Source organism: Anopheles stephensi, chromosome 3, assembly GCF_013141755.1.
Source record: "Anopheles stephensi strain Indian chromosome 3, UCI_ANSTEP_V1.0, whole genome shotgun sequence".
In the NCBI taxonomy this organism is placed as follows: domain Eukaryota; kingdom Metazoa; phylum Arthropoda; class Insecta; order Diptera; family Culicidae; genus Anopheles; species Anopheles stephensi.
Window position 1 is genome coordinate 8759873 of NC_050203.1, and position 14193 is coordinate 8774065.

Genomic DNA, 14193 nt, shown 5'->3' on the forward strand with positions numbered 1-14193 from the left:
ACTTACTATTATTCTAGCCGTTTTTGAGAGTTTGATGTCTGAAGAAGCCAACCGGTTTCCAGGTTTTTTTATAATTAGATTTTGTTTCTGGCATCAACCAAGCGTTATTGCGTCTCTTAACCATAGTCAAAGGTTAAGAAGTGTCTCACGAGATTCAGCGTCTACGCATGTGGAGAAAATAGTGTGAACAAATCTTATAATTCCTTCAGTATTTTGGAAGTAGCTGATCCGGACAATAGGACAGAATCTTTAAATCTGACTGTTGTATGCAATCAGTCAATGAGTCCATGGCCAATACTTTGAAAGATGAAAAACGTAAAATTGACCAATAGTTAATTAGTTTCAGTTTAATTTCAAAGCAATAAAACAAAAATTCTAATCTTTATAAAAAATCAACGTTTAAATTTTAAAATTACCTCACCAACCGCCATTGGTGAAATATTTCACGCGAAATCTTTCGCTCCCGAACCAGCTCAACCAAAACAAAAAACGATAACTTCACACCTGTCAACCGACCAGTTGACAGCTCTGACAGCACAAGCTGTCACAAACGATAAAATGCACAAATTCCGTGTTGTAGATAAATAAATACGCACACGAAAGCTGATTGTGCTGAACTTTTTGGAAACAGAACTTGTCCGGTCGCAATTATCGGTCCCTCGCGCGTGTTGATGGCTGCAGCAATGGCCAAAACAGACGGAAAACAGCAGCACCCGTCGAGCAGCGGTTCAGTGTGTCGCGTAGCGTAGTACGGAGGTGCACAAATTCCACCGTTTCCGTGGTGCGAAACAAAGAAACGATCACCACCAATCCAATCGACAGTGCGGGGACACGGCGCGTTCGGAAGGTGCGCTGTTTTTATTGCGGCAGGCGCGAAGTGGGTGGGAGGTGAGCGTATCAAACGAAGAATAAGAAGAAGGCGAAGACGGCGAGGAAAAAGTACACAATCATAGAAACTACGAGATAGAGCGGCTGCTGCTAATGTTTGCTGTTGGTGTTGCTGCTGCTGCTGCCTTAAGGTTACCGTAACCAGTTTATACGCTCATGCAGATCTATTCGCGACCCCGTCCGCGGCTGTCTCTGTTGTGTGTTTCTGTGAGCGTGCGTGTGTGTACCCCACCGATGTTTGTAGCGTGTTTTTCCGCTGGTCCACCACACACAAATGGCTCAGTATGAGCGAAACGTAGGCTCTGGCTCTATCCGCCTATTTGTCCAGAATCGGCACAAAACGCCGGGAATGCAGTGAGCCTGATGTGGTGGTAGAGAAAATCCTAGTGTCCCGAGTGTCCTTACAGTGCAGCTGTGTGTTTGTATGCTGAGTGTTTAAAGAGCTTTAACAGTGTTTAAGGAATATCGTTTTTGTGATTGCGATGCGATTCAACATCATGGAAGTGTGTAGTATTTCGCCAGGTCGTATCGAACATCGAGGAAGGCATTTCGCGCTATCTCTTGGTGGCCAGCAGGCAAAGCAAACATAGCAGTGCCTGCGACACGCTTACGAATATCAATATTTACTTCCTGGCTGGTAATCCTGCCTGAAAACTACTTTAAATCGCTAAAGAAACGGGCGCGCGCGCTCGCTTGTGTGTGTGAGTGTTTGTGCGCGGCTCATTCGCGAAGGAAAAGAGTTATTCCGTGGTCGCGCACCACTACCCAACAACCATCAAACAATTCCACCGTTTCACATTATCAACAACTACTACTGGTGTGACGATTTCTGCTGCTGCTGCTGCTGCTGCAGCTGCTGTTGGTGTGGTTCCGCTGATAGGGGCGAATCAACCAGGCAGGCGACGACGACAACGGTAGCCGAAGCAACGCACACGGAAAGCAAAAAAAAAAACCAGTACAACACACCACCACACCACAAACACACACGCACACACACCTAGCTATCCGTGTTGGGCCGGAGAAGTTGTGTTGTGAAGACGAGCCGGATCGGACCCCCGAACACATGAAACCACGGAAAGAAGGTCAGTTATATTTCGGGGATAGCGCGCGGTTTATTGCGTTTCTCCTTCATCCCTTGTGCGTGCGTATGAGTGTGTGTGTGCACGCGCGCTCGAGAGGGTGGAACTCTGTCCATCAGCATTCAATGAGCGACCACCAGTCCACCCGTCCACCCGTCCACCATCCCAACGAATAAGGCTGTCCACCCCACGGCCGTGATACTCTTCCGCGTCATACGACCACGGGAAGTCATTGTTCCAACCTATCTCAACATTTTTCGGCACATTTTTCAAACACATTGGTTTGCCCTGTCCGCGATGCCTATCGTCGTTCGGATGTGGTATCTTCCACCACCGGGTCGCCCACAGCTGGCTGTCTCTGTGTGTGTGTATGTGTGGTCTGGCGCACGGACGCAATTAATAGCGCACACGACGGCGTCACGGGTGGGACTCGGACGGGGATTGGCATTGAGACGATTTGTGTTTGTTTATTTTTAGTTGAATCGCGATCGGCGCAGATTAGCGTGGCGGCGTGATGCCCTCAGCCAGTGAGGAGAGCTGTTGCGGCGTTGAGGTGAAGGTGAAGAGGCACGGGGCCGAAGGAATCCGCCGCCGAACCCACCGATGACAACATGGCAAAAATGTCGCAGCAGTAGACGCCTACCGAGTCCGAACGGTTATGGCTGCATGAAGTCATTTGAATATGCAGCACCCTCGCCCACCTCGGCCCGTTGTTGCCGGATGTTGCGGAACGAATTGTCCGTTACCGGTTTTGATTGTTGCCAACGAGTTGTACGTCCAGCGATGAGACGCGCGTGATCGAATCACGTCTGATCCAGCATGCCTATGATTCCTTACCATCTAGGAGCTAGAAAAAGGGAACAAGTGTTTGAAAGCTACAGCTGAATCCGCCGAGCCATGGGAGAAGGGAGAATGGTGGTTCGCTGGATTGCATAATCGAGTAGAATGGAAAGCTTCCGTTCCGGCATTTGAATGTGTGCGGTGTTGGGGCTGCTGCTGGCACACGACGATCGATTGCATCGATGCAAATTGCCGCCCAGAGCAGAGCTTTGTTGGTGGTAGTAGCTGGGAGATGGTGAAAGGTCTCCGCGGTCCATTTGACACCCTTCTCGGAGGCCTGATTCGGGGATCGCAACATTTGGCACCAATTCCGTACACTAATCAGTGGGCATGTTGTGTCTGGGCGAAGAAAAAATCGTTGGTTTTATCAATGCAATGCACAGTGGTCCGTTTTGAGGAAGTTAAAATACCGGTTTTGCTTTTTTTTCCAGAATGTTCATCCGTTTTCTAAGAAATAATCGTTCTGGTAGCTAAAATTTTCAGTTTACAAATTAATTAAGAAGCAAAGATGGACAGAAAAGCTTAATTAATGGAATTTTTGCATCGTTGTGTTAATTTTTGACCGCTGAAGTATTATTATTTTTTTTTTATTCATAAAGAACGGCATGGCCGTATTGCTGCTGAAGTATTATGACACGTGGTCTTCTTCGTTTGCTCTTTAGGTGGCATTACGTTGTAGCTGTAGCGTGGAGTTTTTGTACGTTGGTCGGTGAGCACTACATTATCGACTATAGTATTTGGTGCTCTGGCCTCCGCTACGCGCTCCTGGACTGCAGCAATATTCTTCGATACCGCTAATAATATTTCGTCTGAACTAGAAAAGAATTTACGAGCCGAGTCGTCCGGTATCTTTCTTATGACGTTATCAGCCCATCGATGTCTTACAAGTCTCATGGCGAAATCGTAGTCCAGCTCGTGGAGCTCACCATTGAAGTGGCTACTTCTTTGTCGATTATCCTTCCACACAAACGAGACCAAAAACATGTTTGAGTTATTCAAAAGTTCCATTATATTATGCAAAATCCTGTAGTGTGACTCTGACACAGAGGGCATGTCTGAGAGGTTTATGTGAGTGCGAGGACTCTTAATGGTTTAGTCTCAGTTCTACGATCTAGTCAGTCCAGTCTATACAGACTGCAGCGATATGTTCTTCCATGGCAACGGGCGGTCTGTAAGGGATTTAAACCTCGGTCCTGCCGTGTGAAGACCGGCGCCGTTATCATCAATGCTACCGGACCACCCCACGACAATGATGTAAATTTTGCATTTTTTTTAGAAACTAATTTAAACTCATATCAATTTTAGAGAAAATATAAATGTGTTTTAGTTAAAGAACCAGTTTTGACCATAAAATGCATCCGCCACATTCACTGTGCTTTGCAACGCCGCAAATTGTCTAACACGCCATCAACAACCGAGGAGTAGGAATCGGCCCGCGCAGGACGGGCTACACGCCGACGGACGGACGGGCGCGGTGACGGTTGTGCCGGTGTATGCCTATTCGACAACTGCAACGTTGCATCAGAAACTGCAACTGCAATCTCACACACCACTGCCGGCCGGCGTAATATAAATATAGTCACGACCAGGCACAAATACCAATTAAACTGCCTTCAATATCACTGTCAAGGGCCCCGTGTTTATGCAATACGCTGTGGGTGGGTGGGTTGGTTTGGTGTGTTTTGCCATTTTTTTTTTCGAGTGTGTGTTTGTGTTTCACCCCTCACACCAGCAGTGCAGTGGGTGGCGGTGGGGTTTAGTTTGATTTTCAAGGTCTCGGTTCCGTCGGCAATGCGGCTCGAAATGGCTAGACGCGCTGGATTCATGTATGCATCCCTAGGGTGCACTGTTTGTTTGTGTGTGTGTATGGGGTTTTTTTTTGTCCCGACGACCAGCCAGCACCAGCCACCAGAGTGGGGTTGATTGGGTGTGCTGGTTGGCAGAGCGGAAGGACAATCATTTTTTGGCATCCTTTCGGAGGCGCATTCGACGAGGGTAATGAATTATTTTTGGACGGTTGCGGTGCAATTAATGCAACGCCTTGTTGTGGTTTTTTTTCTGTATTGAAAAGCCTGCCTCCGCGATGCGAATACGCGAATACGGTCATAAGCCATAAAGGCGTAATTGTAAAATTGTACCGTGTGGTATGTAATAAGGAACAACAAATTTCATAATTATGAATATAACCTGTATGTAGTGGTTGATTGCGGGCACGACTTTTATTTTTTCGTGCTGCGTACTATATTGCTTAATCTAGCGTAGCAATCTGCAATGAAAAACTATAAATTAACGTTTGTAATAAAAAGTCACAGCAATATGCAAGTGAGAGGACTTTCGAAACATGCACACAACACGATAAGCCGATAGAAATAAGCTTGCCGAACACATAGGTCAGTTAAGCAGCAGCAGTTTGTGGTGAAACTTTAAGTAGGGTTTTAAAAAATATTTATTGATTTTTGCCTTCCCTTTTCCCTTAAATGGCAAGTTCATTTAAATAAACCACCGCCCTCTCTAAGTACAATGAATCATTGTAAGCTTACAAAGCTTACTTCAAGGGCACATTTCGCCTCTTATCGCTGCCGTCCGAATGCTGCTGCCGATTAGATGTGTTTAACAACAGTCGTGAGGTAAGAAGAGTAGAGAAATTCCAAACTTTTCGGAAGAAGATACAATTGAGTGCAAAGTGATAAAAGCGATTTGGCGATTGGGGGCTTATCAACGTTGGTCCCTCATGCTTTTTATCATCCGCCAGGATGCAAAGGATCCATCATGCATCGGAGTGGTGTCTAGATTGTACTGGTTTGCAATGACTTGCAATAATGTCCGGCCAGGTATGTGGTGATTGTTCGATTGCAGAATAATATTGTGAATATTTATTTTATGAAATTATTTCTCACTTAACACGAGTTGTTTTTTGAAAGTTCCTGAATGTGTATAGTTAATCGTTATATTTCCGAATAAAATGCAGCCATTTTTTGGCCAACCAGCAATCGCCGTCCATTGTTCGGTCGGTTGTTTGTTTTCCATTGACACGTCTGCGTGTGGTGTTGGCGTCTAGTGGAGCGTTTTCTACGCGGCTATCAACAGTGAGCCACACAGCTACAGCTCAGGCCCACACACTACAAACCGTCTCACAGCGCGTAGAATCGTTCTCGACCATACTCAACACAGCCACGTTTCGGGTGGTGTAAGATGTCCGACGTTTACTACCACAGCACAGCGATGCATTTAACCATTTACTCACATACGACCGGCGCAAAACGGCGTCGTTGTGGATGATGTCGCAGTCCTGTGGGTAAATACGGCTACATTCGCTACGTATGTACGTACATTTTCCCCAGTTGATTGCAACAACGGTTCCCCCTATCATTCCGTCTGGTCTGGGCCACTGCGCAAGGCCCGGTTGAGGTTTTGCTTGATTAGTGTGCCATTTGAATAAATTTCGCACTGACCAATCCTTTGGAAAAATATGCAGCTTGCTCGACCTGAACTGGTGGTGAGCCCTTTTTGACCTATTAATAAGAGAGAGAGAGGGAGGGAAAAACGATGAACAAGCTCGAGCAAGAGAGAGAGAGAGAGAGAGAGAGAGAGAAATGGCTGGCACGTTTAAATACTTAAAGCGTGTTCTGGTGCAGCTTCTATCACTGCGCGTCCTCTATCGGAAAGCACGGGCATTAGCGCCATCTGGGAGTTCTCGTGCAATTGCAGTTTTCGAGCAGTTTTGAAGTTTATCGAGCAGCACTCGCATGTTTTCTCCAGCTGGGAAGAAAAAAAAACAAGATTAAATTAATTAGTAATTAATATTTTTGTTTTTCAAGGTAGCTTTAATGAAGCTACCTACATACCAATTGACGTCAAAGCAATTTGAACCATGAAACCTACAATTTATCCGTTTTCAATGTTTTAAAAATACCAAAAACTGAGGTCCGTTTTATCCTCCAATAAACCCATAGCAAAAACAAACAAAAAAACGATTGAACCATGTATTAATTAAATAGTTCAAAATTTTAACCTTTTTTTCCACCACCATCGTCCGATGATTCGTGATCTCGGTGAATTGTAGTAATTGAGTTTCATAAATAAATTGGCCCTGAGTTATTGTGAATCGAACCATTTCTGGGAATGGGTCGAGCAATGATGTGAAAATTAAAAAAGGGAACGAAAACGCAAAAAAAAACGAAGAATTAAAAACAAATGTGCGTTGATGAAGCTTTGAGTCCACAATTTATGCCACTTTTTGAATCCGTTTGTGTGCGGGCGTTGCGAATTCCCTTTTAAAATGTATTACCATTATTGCTTTTTATTCAAAATGCGTTCGGTACGTGCTATGGTCATTTCGATCGATGATGAAATGAAAAACTGAAGTGTTTCTCGATTAAACACTCGACGCAGTGGTCGTCGGCCTTGCAACGCTACGCAATGTAATTAATTGTACATTCAGCAGCAATCACGAATTACACTTCCCAGCAAACCTGACGCGGAGTACCTGGCGGTGGTGGTTCGATTTAAATTATGCTCGTATAACACCATTTTCGTTGAATACATTGTATCGGATTACGTTGGAAGATAGTAGTAATTATTGTTTTCCCAGAATCTTATCCTGGGTTGGGATTGTTGTTTGCGGGTGATTCGCGCTCGGAACAATGTATGCACTGCTAATGATAGTTGCATAGCATATAGCAAATATTGCTGGTGATGGACCGAGAAGTTCTCCCCAGATCTCCGAGCAGTATTATGTAAATGTTCTTGAGGGTGAGCACTGCAACTGCTGCTGAGCGCTCGGCGTTGAACTTTTCGAGTTTCACTCCATCGTTCAAGGACTTCATTTTTGGGTGACGTCTTGTGTTTTTTTTTTTATTGTTGTTTAGTCCCCCGCTAGCTCAGTGCCTTGCACATTCTTCCTACGGCTTGGTAGGCAAATGCCTCAAGAAACGCCCTTGTCGCCCCGTGTTTCAATGTCTGTTACCAAACAAAACGTGCACTGCTGGCAAAACTGAAACCAAAGCAATTGGAGCTGTGGTGGCCGGCGGATAGTCAACCGCTGGACGGGACTTGCTGGGCATGTGTACCCCGGCGGGTATGTGGTTTCGTGGAGGATATCTCCAACCAGTCCCGCAAAGCCCGCGGCTCCGCTTGTGGCGTGGAGTAACAAAAGGCAACTAACCTACGACCTACGCTTGGAAGTAATTTGGTGGAGTAAGTTTGTGATAAGGCAGGCAGGAAATCCCGACCGAAGTAAGCAAAGTTAAGCAATCCTCGAGTATCCCGAGGTTTGCCATGTCCGGGATGTTGTAGCGAGATTCCCGATGCCCTCCTGGGGAATTGGAATGATTTACTTAATTGAAAAGTTAGTTAGCGCGTAAAAGGCAAACTTTTCAGTAATTGATTGATCTCGTTGGGGAAACTATGGGAGTGAGTGTGTGTGCGGTGTGTACCGAGATCGTCATAAGCTTTTGAGCGGGAAAACACATGGCAACATGCATGGAAAGACGCAGAACCGTTTTGCGAAATGCAATCATTGCTAGAAGTGTGACGATAACAGGAAACCTTGGTGAAGTTCCCATTTCTTGTGTGCCCCGTGTGCCGTCACCGATGCAGTGCTAGGTGGCTAGGGGTGAGCGAGTGTGTGTGTGCAGAATGCGCGTAATTCAACACGTCGATGATTGACGAAAATGAAATCAAAGAAAAGTCAATGGTTCACCAAACAACACCGCACGAGTTTTTGTAGCAATTTACGCAAGAAGCGAGCTTCTTAACATCAGCAAAAATTTGCTAAAGCTTTAGCAACCGGGCCGGGTGGCGCGATGTATATGGGCCGAGCGAGTGTAATGACGTTAATGGCGTGTTCTATGCGTTTTATTGAATCAAATTCAATTGTCCTCCGAGAATTAAGAGAACGGAAATATCCCTTATCTATGTGCTTTAAGGGCTTGATGGTGATCTGTTGAAGCCTAGTTACCAGAAGTAACTAAAACGGTTTTGGGTTTAAATTTCTAATGAGTCATCTCATCTTCTGGATGCTATTCCTACACGACGAGATGACGTGAGGTAGCTATTGCCAAGGCCAAACATGCCAAAAACTAAACCCACAATGTGTCACCGATTGTTTCGCGTACTTCTACTGTTGTTGTCATCCTCTGCTGCATCCATTTCGATGTCAGCACTAAACTTGCGCGTCTATGTCCATTTTATGATCGCCATTATCTTGCTCGGTACGTGATTCCTGGTGAAACACAGTGCGAAGCGGAGCCATTCGAAGACATTTGCTCCGTTTGGTAATGGATCGACAAGCTCCAGGATTTTTTGTCGACTTAAAATGACTGTGCAATGTATGTGTGTATGCGTTTTTTGAGGGTAAATTGTGCATTAAGTACAGTTGCTTAAAACAAATCACCCATTAAAGTGAGGTGTAGGTGACTGTTTAGTGCCGTAGGTTCAATCTCCATTCGTTTGCGTGATTCAATGTAGTTTGTGCGGCTGCGGTTATCATAGTCTGACTTTTTATGGTGAGTTGAAGCTTCAGTAATGGGCTGCACATTTGGAGCCTTCGAATGCATCCACCGCCTGAGCTATTGGAGATATCATCCATCTCCTAGCAAGTGCTCATTGGTTATTGGAACAGCTTGGCGTAACCTTCATTCGCCGGTATTAATTTTGATTGGTGTTTTGTGTCATCCTAATGCTGTGTGCCCGTTCTCCGATATCCCGCTGCTAATGTCGGTCAGTTCTTGCTCTCGGTAAACAACATCCATCGGTCACGCTTCGTTCAACGTGCGCAGGAGATCCTCCCCAGCCTGACGGCGTTTCCACTAGCGTGCTCATATTTTGCCACACAAACAACCTGTTGGGTCTTCGTTTTTCCCCATTTTTTGTTGATGTTGTTTTGCGTTAGGTTTCCTGTTACCGAAGCTCGGGCACGATATGTAGTTTCCCGCAATCTCCCCGGTTAGCCTTTGGGCCGCGTTTGGTCGTCCAGGGGGTTTGTGTGAAGGTGCACGGTGTGACACATTTTGTGGGAAGAAAAATTTAACGCTTTACATTCCCAGAATCGATACCAAGTGAACAAACACCGGGGTTGATTAGATTTTGCAGGACATACTGTATTGATCAAATTGGCAAACACTCGCCTGCCGGCTTGTGGCCATGTTCTGTTGTGTTTGCATATGTATCGCGTCGCGTTTATGAAGCTGTTTTATGTGTGCCTAGTTAGTTGAGAACATGTTGAAACATATTTAATTAGTTTGATAGTACGTTTACTAATACCTCACGTCGATTTATGTTCAATAGTTGAGTGTACATTTCAATATGTCGAGGCTCAAGCTCACAAAGGAGGTTTCTAGTTTAGATTCCAATAATTCTGTTGCGTAGTTCTCAGTTTCCATTTCAAAGTTCTTTGAACCTAGTATTGAATGTCTTGAGGCATCTTGCAAGGGTCAGTAACTTCGGGGTGGCATTTCACAAAGAAATAGTACAAGCATCATCATCAGTTGCCTAGGTGTGCAACCTCAGGCATTGTGTTCCAACTATCAAACTGGTTGTTTATCTAAGGGTTTGAGGTTTGAACTTGTTGTCCTCAGCTTACCTGTACCCAGTACAATAGCCTGTGGTCGAAGTATGATTGACCTGCCAGACCCAGGTAAGTGCTCATAATGCTTTGTCCTTGAAATCAATGGCTCTTTCAACATACATTTTACAACCTTCTTCTTCAATAGGTTTTCCTTGGAGATAGCTCTATTATAAGTCTTCCAACGTCTATTGCCTAAGTGGCGAAAATGGAACTATTCGTGGTTATTGTAATTCGTATGACGGGCATATATTAAACGCATTGTTTCTACCGAACTCCGCCTGCGTTGGGTAGCGTTACAACAACGCAATCACAAAGTAAGCCCTATCTCAGGAACCGTACGTGACCGAATAGAAGTTGTTTTTTCCCCTGGCGAGAAACCACAGGAAGGAAGAATTCCTTTACAATCAAAAGTATGTGATGGGGTTAATGAAGGTCCGTACACATATATATATAGCAGGGCGCACAGCATTGCAGTGATTTTCCACACAGGAAGTGGGAGTTTTGTGTAAACTACTTTCGAACTCCCATTTACCGCCCAATGCCGTTCCGCACAAACAAACAGCGGCGACGTTACATGTTGCGATTCGCTGCGATTAACTTTCTATATCTGGCACACACGAAAAATAGAGGAAGGAAGGCGGGAAAAGAAATGGAAACTCTAGCTCCTGTTTTTGCTAATGTAAATAGATGGTCCTTGAAGAGGCACAGTGTGGTGGCACTGCACAGAGCTCTGGATGGCTGAGTTTTCACATTTCCCACTTTCTTGTGGGATCTCCGGTTGTCAAGCATTTTTCCCGCATCAAGATTATGAACTCATTATGATGTAGCATGTGCCTCTGATTGCCCTGTCAATTGTCGCTCGGTGTGTCCTCATTTAGACCTGAGGGGGGGGGGGGGGGGGGGGCGCATTGGTTTGCGGCCCGAGTAGCTTCTACTATTCTCGTCCGGATCAATTCCGGACCGACTGATGGGAGCAAACAGTTTTGTTCGCATATCTAACGACCTAACGTCGCTCTTTTTTTTGTCCCGCTGATGAATGGAACCATCTCTCCCCCGGGGCAAACCTTGCCGTTCGCGGTTGGTGTTCTAATCAAACCGTTAGTGTTTTCCCTGAGCGAGGTTCCCCAGTCTGGTCCGTTATGCGCAGGATGCATTCCTTCGCACCGTTGCCACCTCATCCAGAGCCCGTACGGATATGCTCCGCATATGTTTTTTTTTTTGTTATTCGCCGATTATTTACTCCCACACCACTCATTACATGATTTTCTCCAGTTAGACCATGAAACAGATCCAAGACTGATGTCGTTTTCTCTTTTTCCATTCATTGCAGAGTAACCAACGCTAATCAAACTCAAATGCACACCACTAGGACATGAGTAAATAAGCGTCGGAGATTCCATGTCGGACGACTGTAGTAGCGTTGAAAACTGGCAGCGCACGGCACGAGATTGACCAACGGCAGGACGTGTCGTAATTTTATCATTGGAAGCAAAAGAAAGGAACCTTAGGAGGACGTACCTGGCGTACCGAGACGCCAGAGTTGTCAGACACACACACCCGGTGTGGGAGGCGAGAGAAGTCTGTCGGGTGTGTGTGTGTGGTCTGGCCAGTTGCCGGAATGAACGAGTCGAGCCGCCGCAGCCTCGTACCCGTTGTAGGTGTTGATACACGTGGGCATACTGGTGCAACATTGGCGTCTTCGGTTGGTTCGAGTGCGAGTGCTGCTACTGTTGCGAGCATTAAAAATGGTACCGATGCAATGCTGATCCAGGGTGACACGAGTGCCACGGGCGGTGGGGCCGGTTCGATTGCCGCTGGCTACGATTCGGACGGTGAAGACCCGTCGACCGGCAGCACCACCAACACGGATGATACACGGAAGGATACGAGCACGAATTTGAAAGACCTGCACGATAATAGCTCTTCCAGGTGAGTTTTGCAATCGATGTGTGTGTGTGTCGATACGTTTTTAATTTGATAGATTTCTTCTGCCGCATTGGGCTGTGCTCGAACAGTGTCAATGGTTTCGTGTCTAGGCATCCGTTTGCCAAGGGCATACCTTCTTGTGGGGCTTCATTGGTGGAGAATGAATTTCGTTTCTTGGAAGGTCTGCAATAAATGTCACGAGGTAATGCAATTACACGCATTGATGACAAGTTTCACAGGAATGAGTCTCCGAGAAGATAGCTGCCCCACGGCGTGCTGGAATTTGATGTAAATGATGTAACATTTATCAGTCTGGTTTGATGAACCGTTTTGAATGATGTGAAAATTACAGAAACTCCAGATTTATACTTAGGAAGGTGGGTCCTAAAATCCGTTTCAACTCGTCCTACAATAGGTCGGAATAGCTATCGAGCTTCTGATGAATAAAAAGTTCGAGAAAAAAGGAAATTGCAGACGAAGATCTCCTAGAGTATTCTTGAAGAAGATAGTAGGCTGAAGTTTGAATAACATCGGCTTTTAGAAATTGTGGAGCAATAGCATATACGGCCTGTGGATCAAATCCAAATGTGGATGTTCGTGGAGCGAACCTCATTTGGACTGGCATCGGGTTGCAAGAACTCACCATCCAACTAGGAGCCTAGTATGCCATTGCTAGGTAGAAACGATCCACACGATGGTTCAGTCAAAATATCTGGGACACTATGGCAGAAATTCTCGTGAAAGACCATCCGCCTCCATTATAGGATTTTTTTCCTTGTTAGCGGCCATTCCTTATTAGGATTTTTTATGTGTATCTTATGAGTAAACAATAATTGGATTTTTTTTTTCAATTTATTACAAAAAACGCACAAGATTAATGTATTATCTATTTAAAATATTGAAGTCTTGAGGCCGTTCCTATCGAATAAAAAAAAATTGAATGCAACGGATTCGTAGCTGCATGGAGTTAAGTAACGCCTATACAATTAAAAACAAAACTGTCTCGTAAAAACGATCGAAGCTCACGAAACAAATGGTTAATGAGTCGTGAATGTTGTGCTCGAATGCTGCAACAACTAGGCCAAACGAGACAAAAGCGCTCTCTTTTAACGAAATTTGCTTCGGCTGCTGCTGTACCGAAGCTTAGCGGAATGCACATTTAATTGAATCATTTCCTTAACAATCGTAATCTAAACGTAGTATTAACAAAAATGATTAAAGCTAGCGCACGGAAAACGAACTATTCACCATAGTTGATAACTCGATTTATGTTTATGGCGGCGGCCATCGGCACAGAAAATAGCTTTCAAAGCGATCAAAACCAATCGTCGTCAAATCCAATCTCTCGTCGGTGGGCGGCCTCATCGTCGCCAAAATCTTGGCGGGGCTCGCGCATCCACAAATAAAATTGCCGGAAAAAGGCAGATAAATGACGCCTCTAATTTTCACTCACCATACAGTAAAAAAAAAGGCTAACCACCAACAGCAGCAAGTAGCATCTAACCATCGTCATTTGAAAATGGGGATTCGGTTGGGTGTGTATGTGCCCGTTCCACTGTTGTTATTGTTGCCGCTTGGTCTGGGCACGGTTGAGTATTGCCAAAAAAAGCTTTAACGAAAAGTTTTCCCTCGCTTCTTTGGGCGAGGTGGAAGAAGTGGTTTATTATTGGGTTGATAAAGAAACACAGAGAGAAAGAGAGAGAGAGAGAGAGAGAGAACGAAAGAGAGAAACATTGCAAAATAGGAAATCATCAGCGACCACCACAACCACGATCACCACTGCACTACTGGCCATATCAACTGAGCACAAATTAGCGCGCTCCAATGTTCGCCCAGTTTGTTGGGATAGCTGTGGGGCATGTGAAGCAGCAGATGGAATCGAATCGAATCGAA

The 14193-nt window shown here is 45.2% G+C and overlaps 1 protein-coding gene across 2 annotated transcripts in view; it reads left to right on the forward strand.

The window, feature by feature from the left end:
* The first annotated feature begins 565 nt into the window (after nt 1-565).
* LOC118510075 overlaps nt 566-14193 on the forward strand; it is a 42571-nt gene continuing 28943 nt past the window's right edge. Inside the window, exons 1-2 of one of the 2 annotated variants that reach the window (XM_036051477.1) lie at nt 566-1970; nt 11705-12303. In XM_036051477.1, coding sequence (XP_035907370.1) covers nt 11993-12303 — 311 coding nt within the window. In that variant the 5' untranslated portion in view covers nt 566-1970; nt 11705-11992. Of the gene's footprint in view, nt 1971-8025; nt 8043-11704; nt 12304-14193 lie in introns of those variants that run through there. The other variant, XM_036051479.1, reaches the window with a different exon arrangement.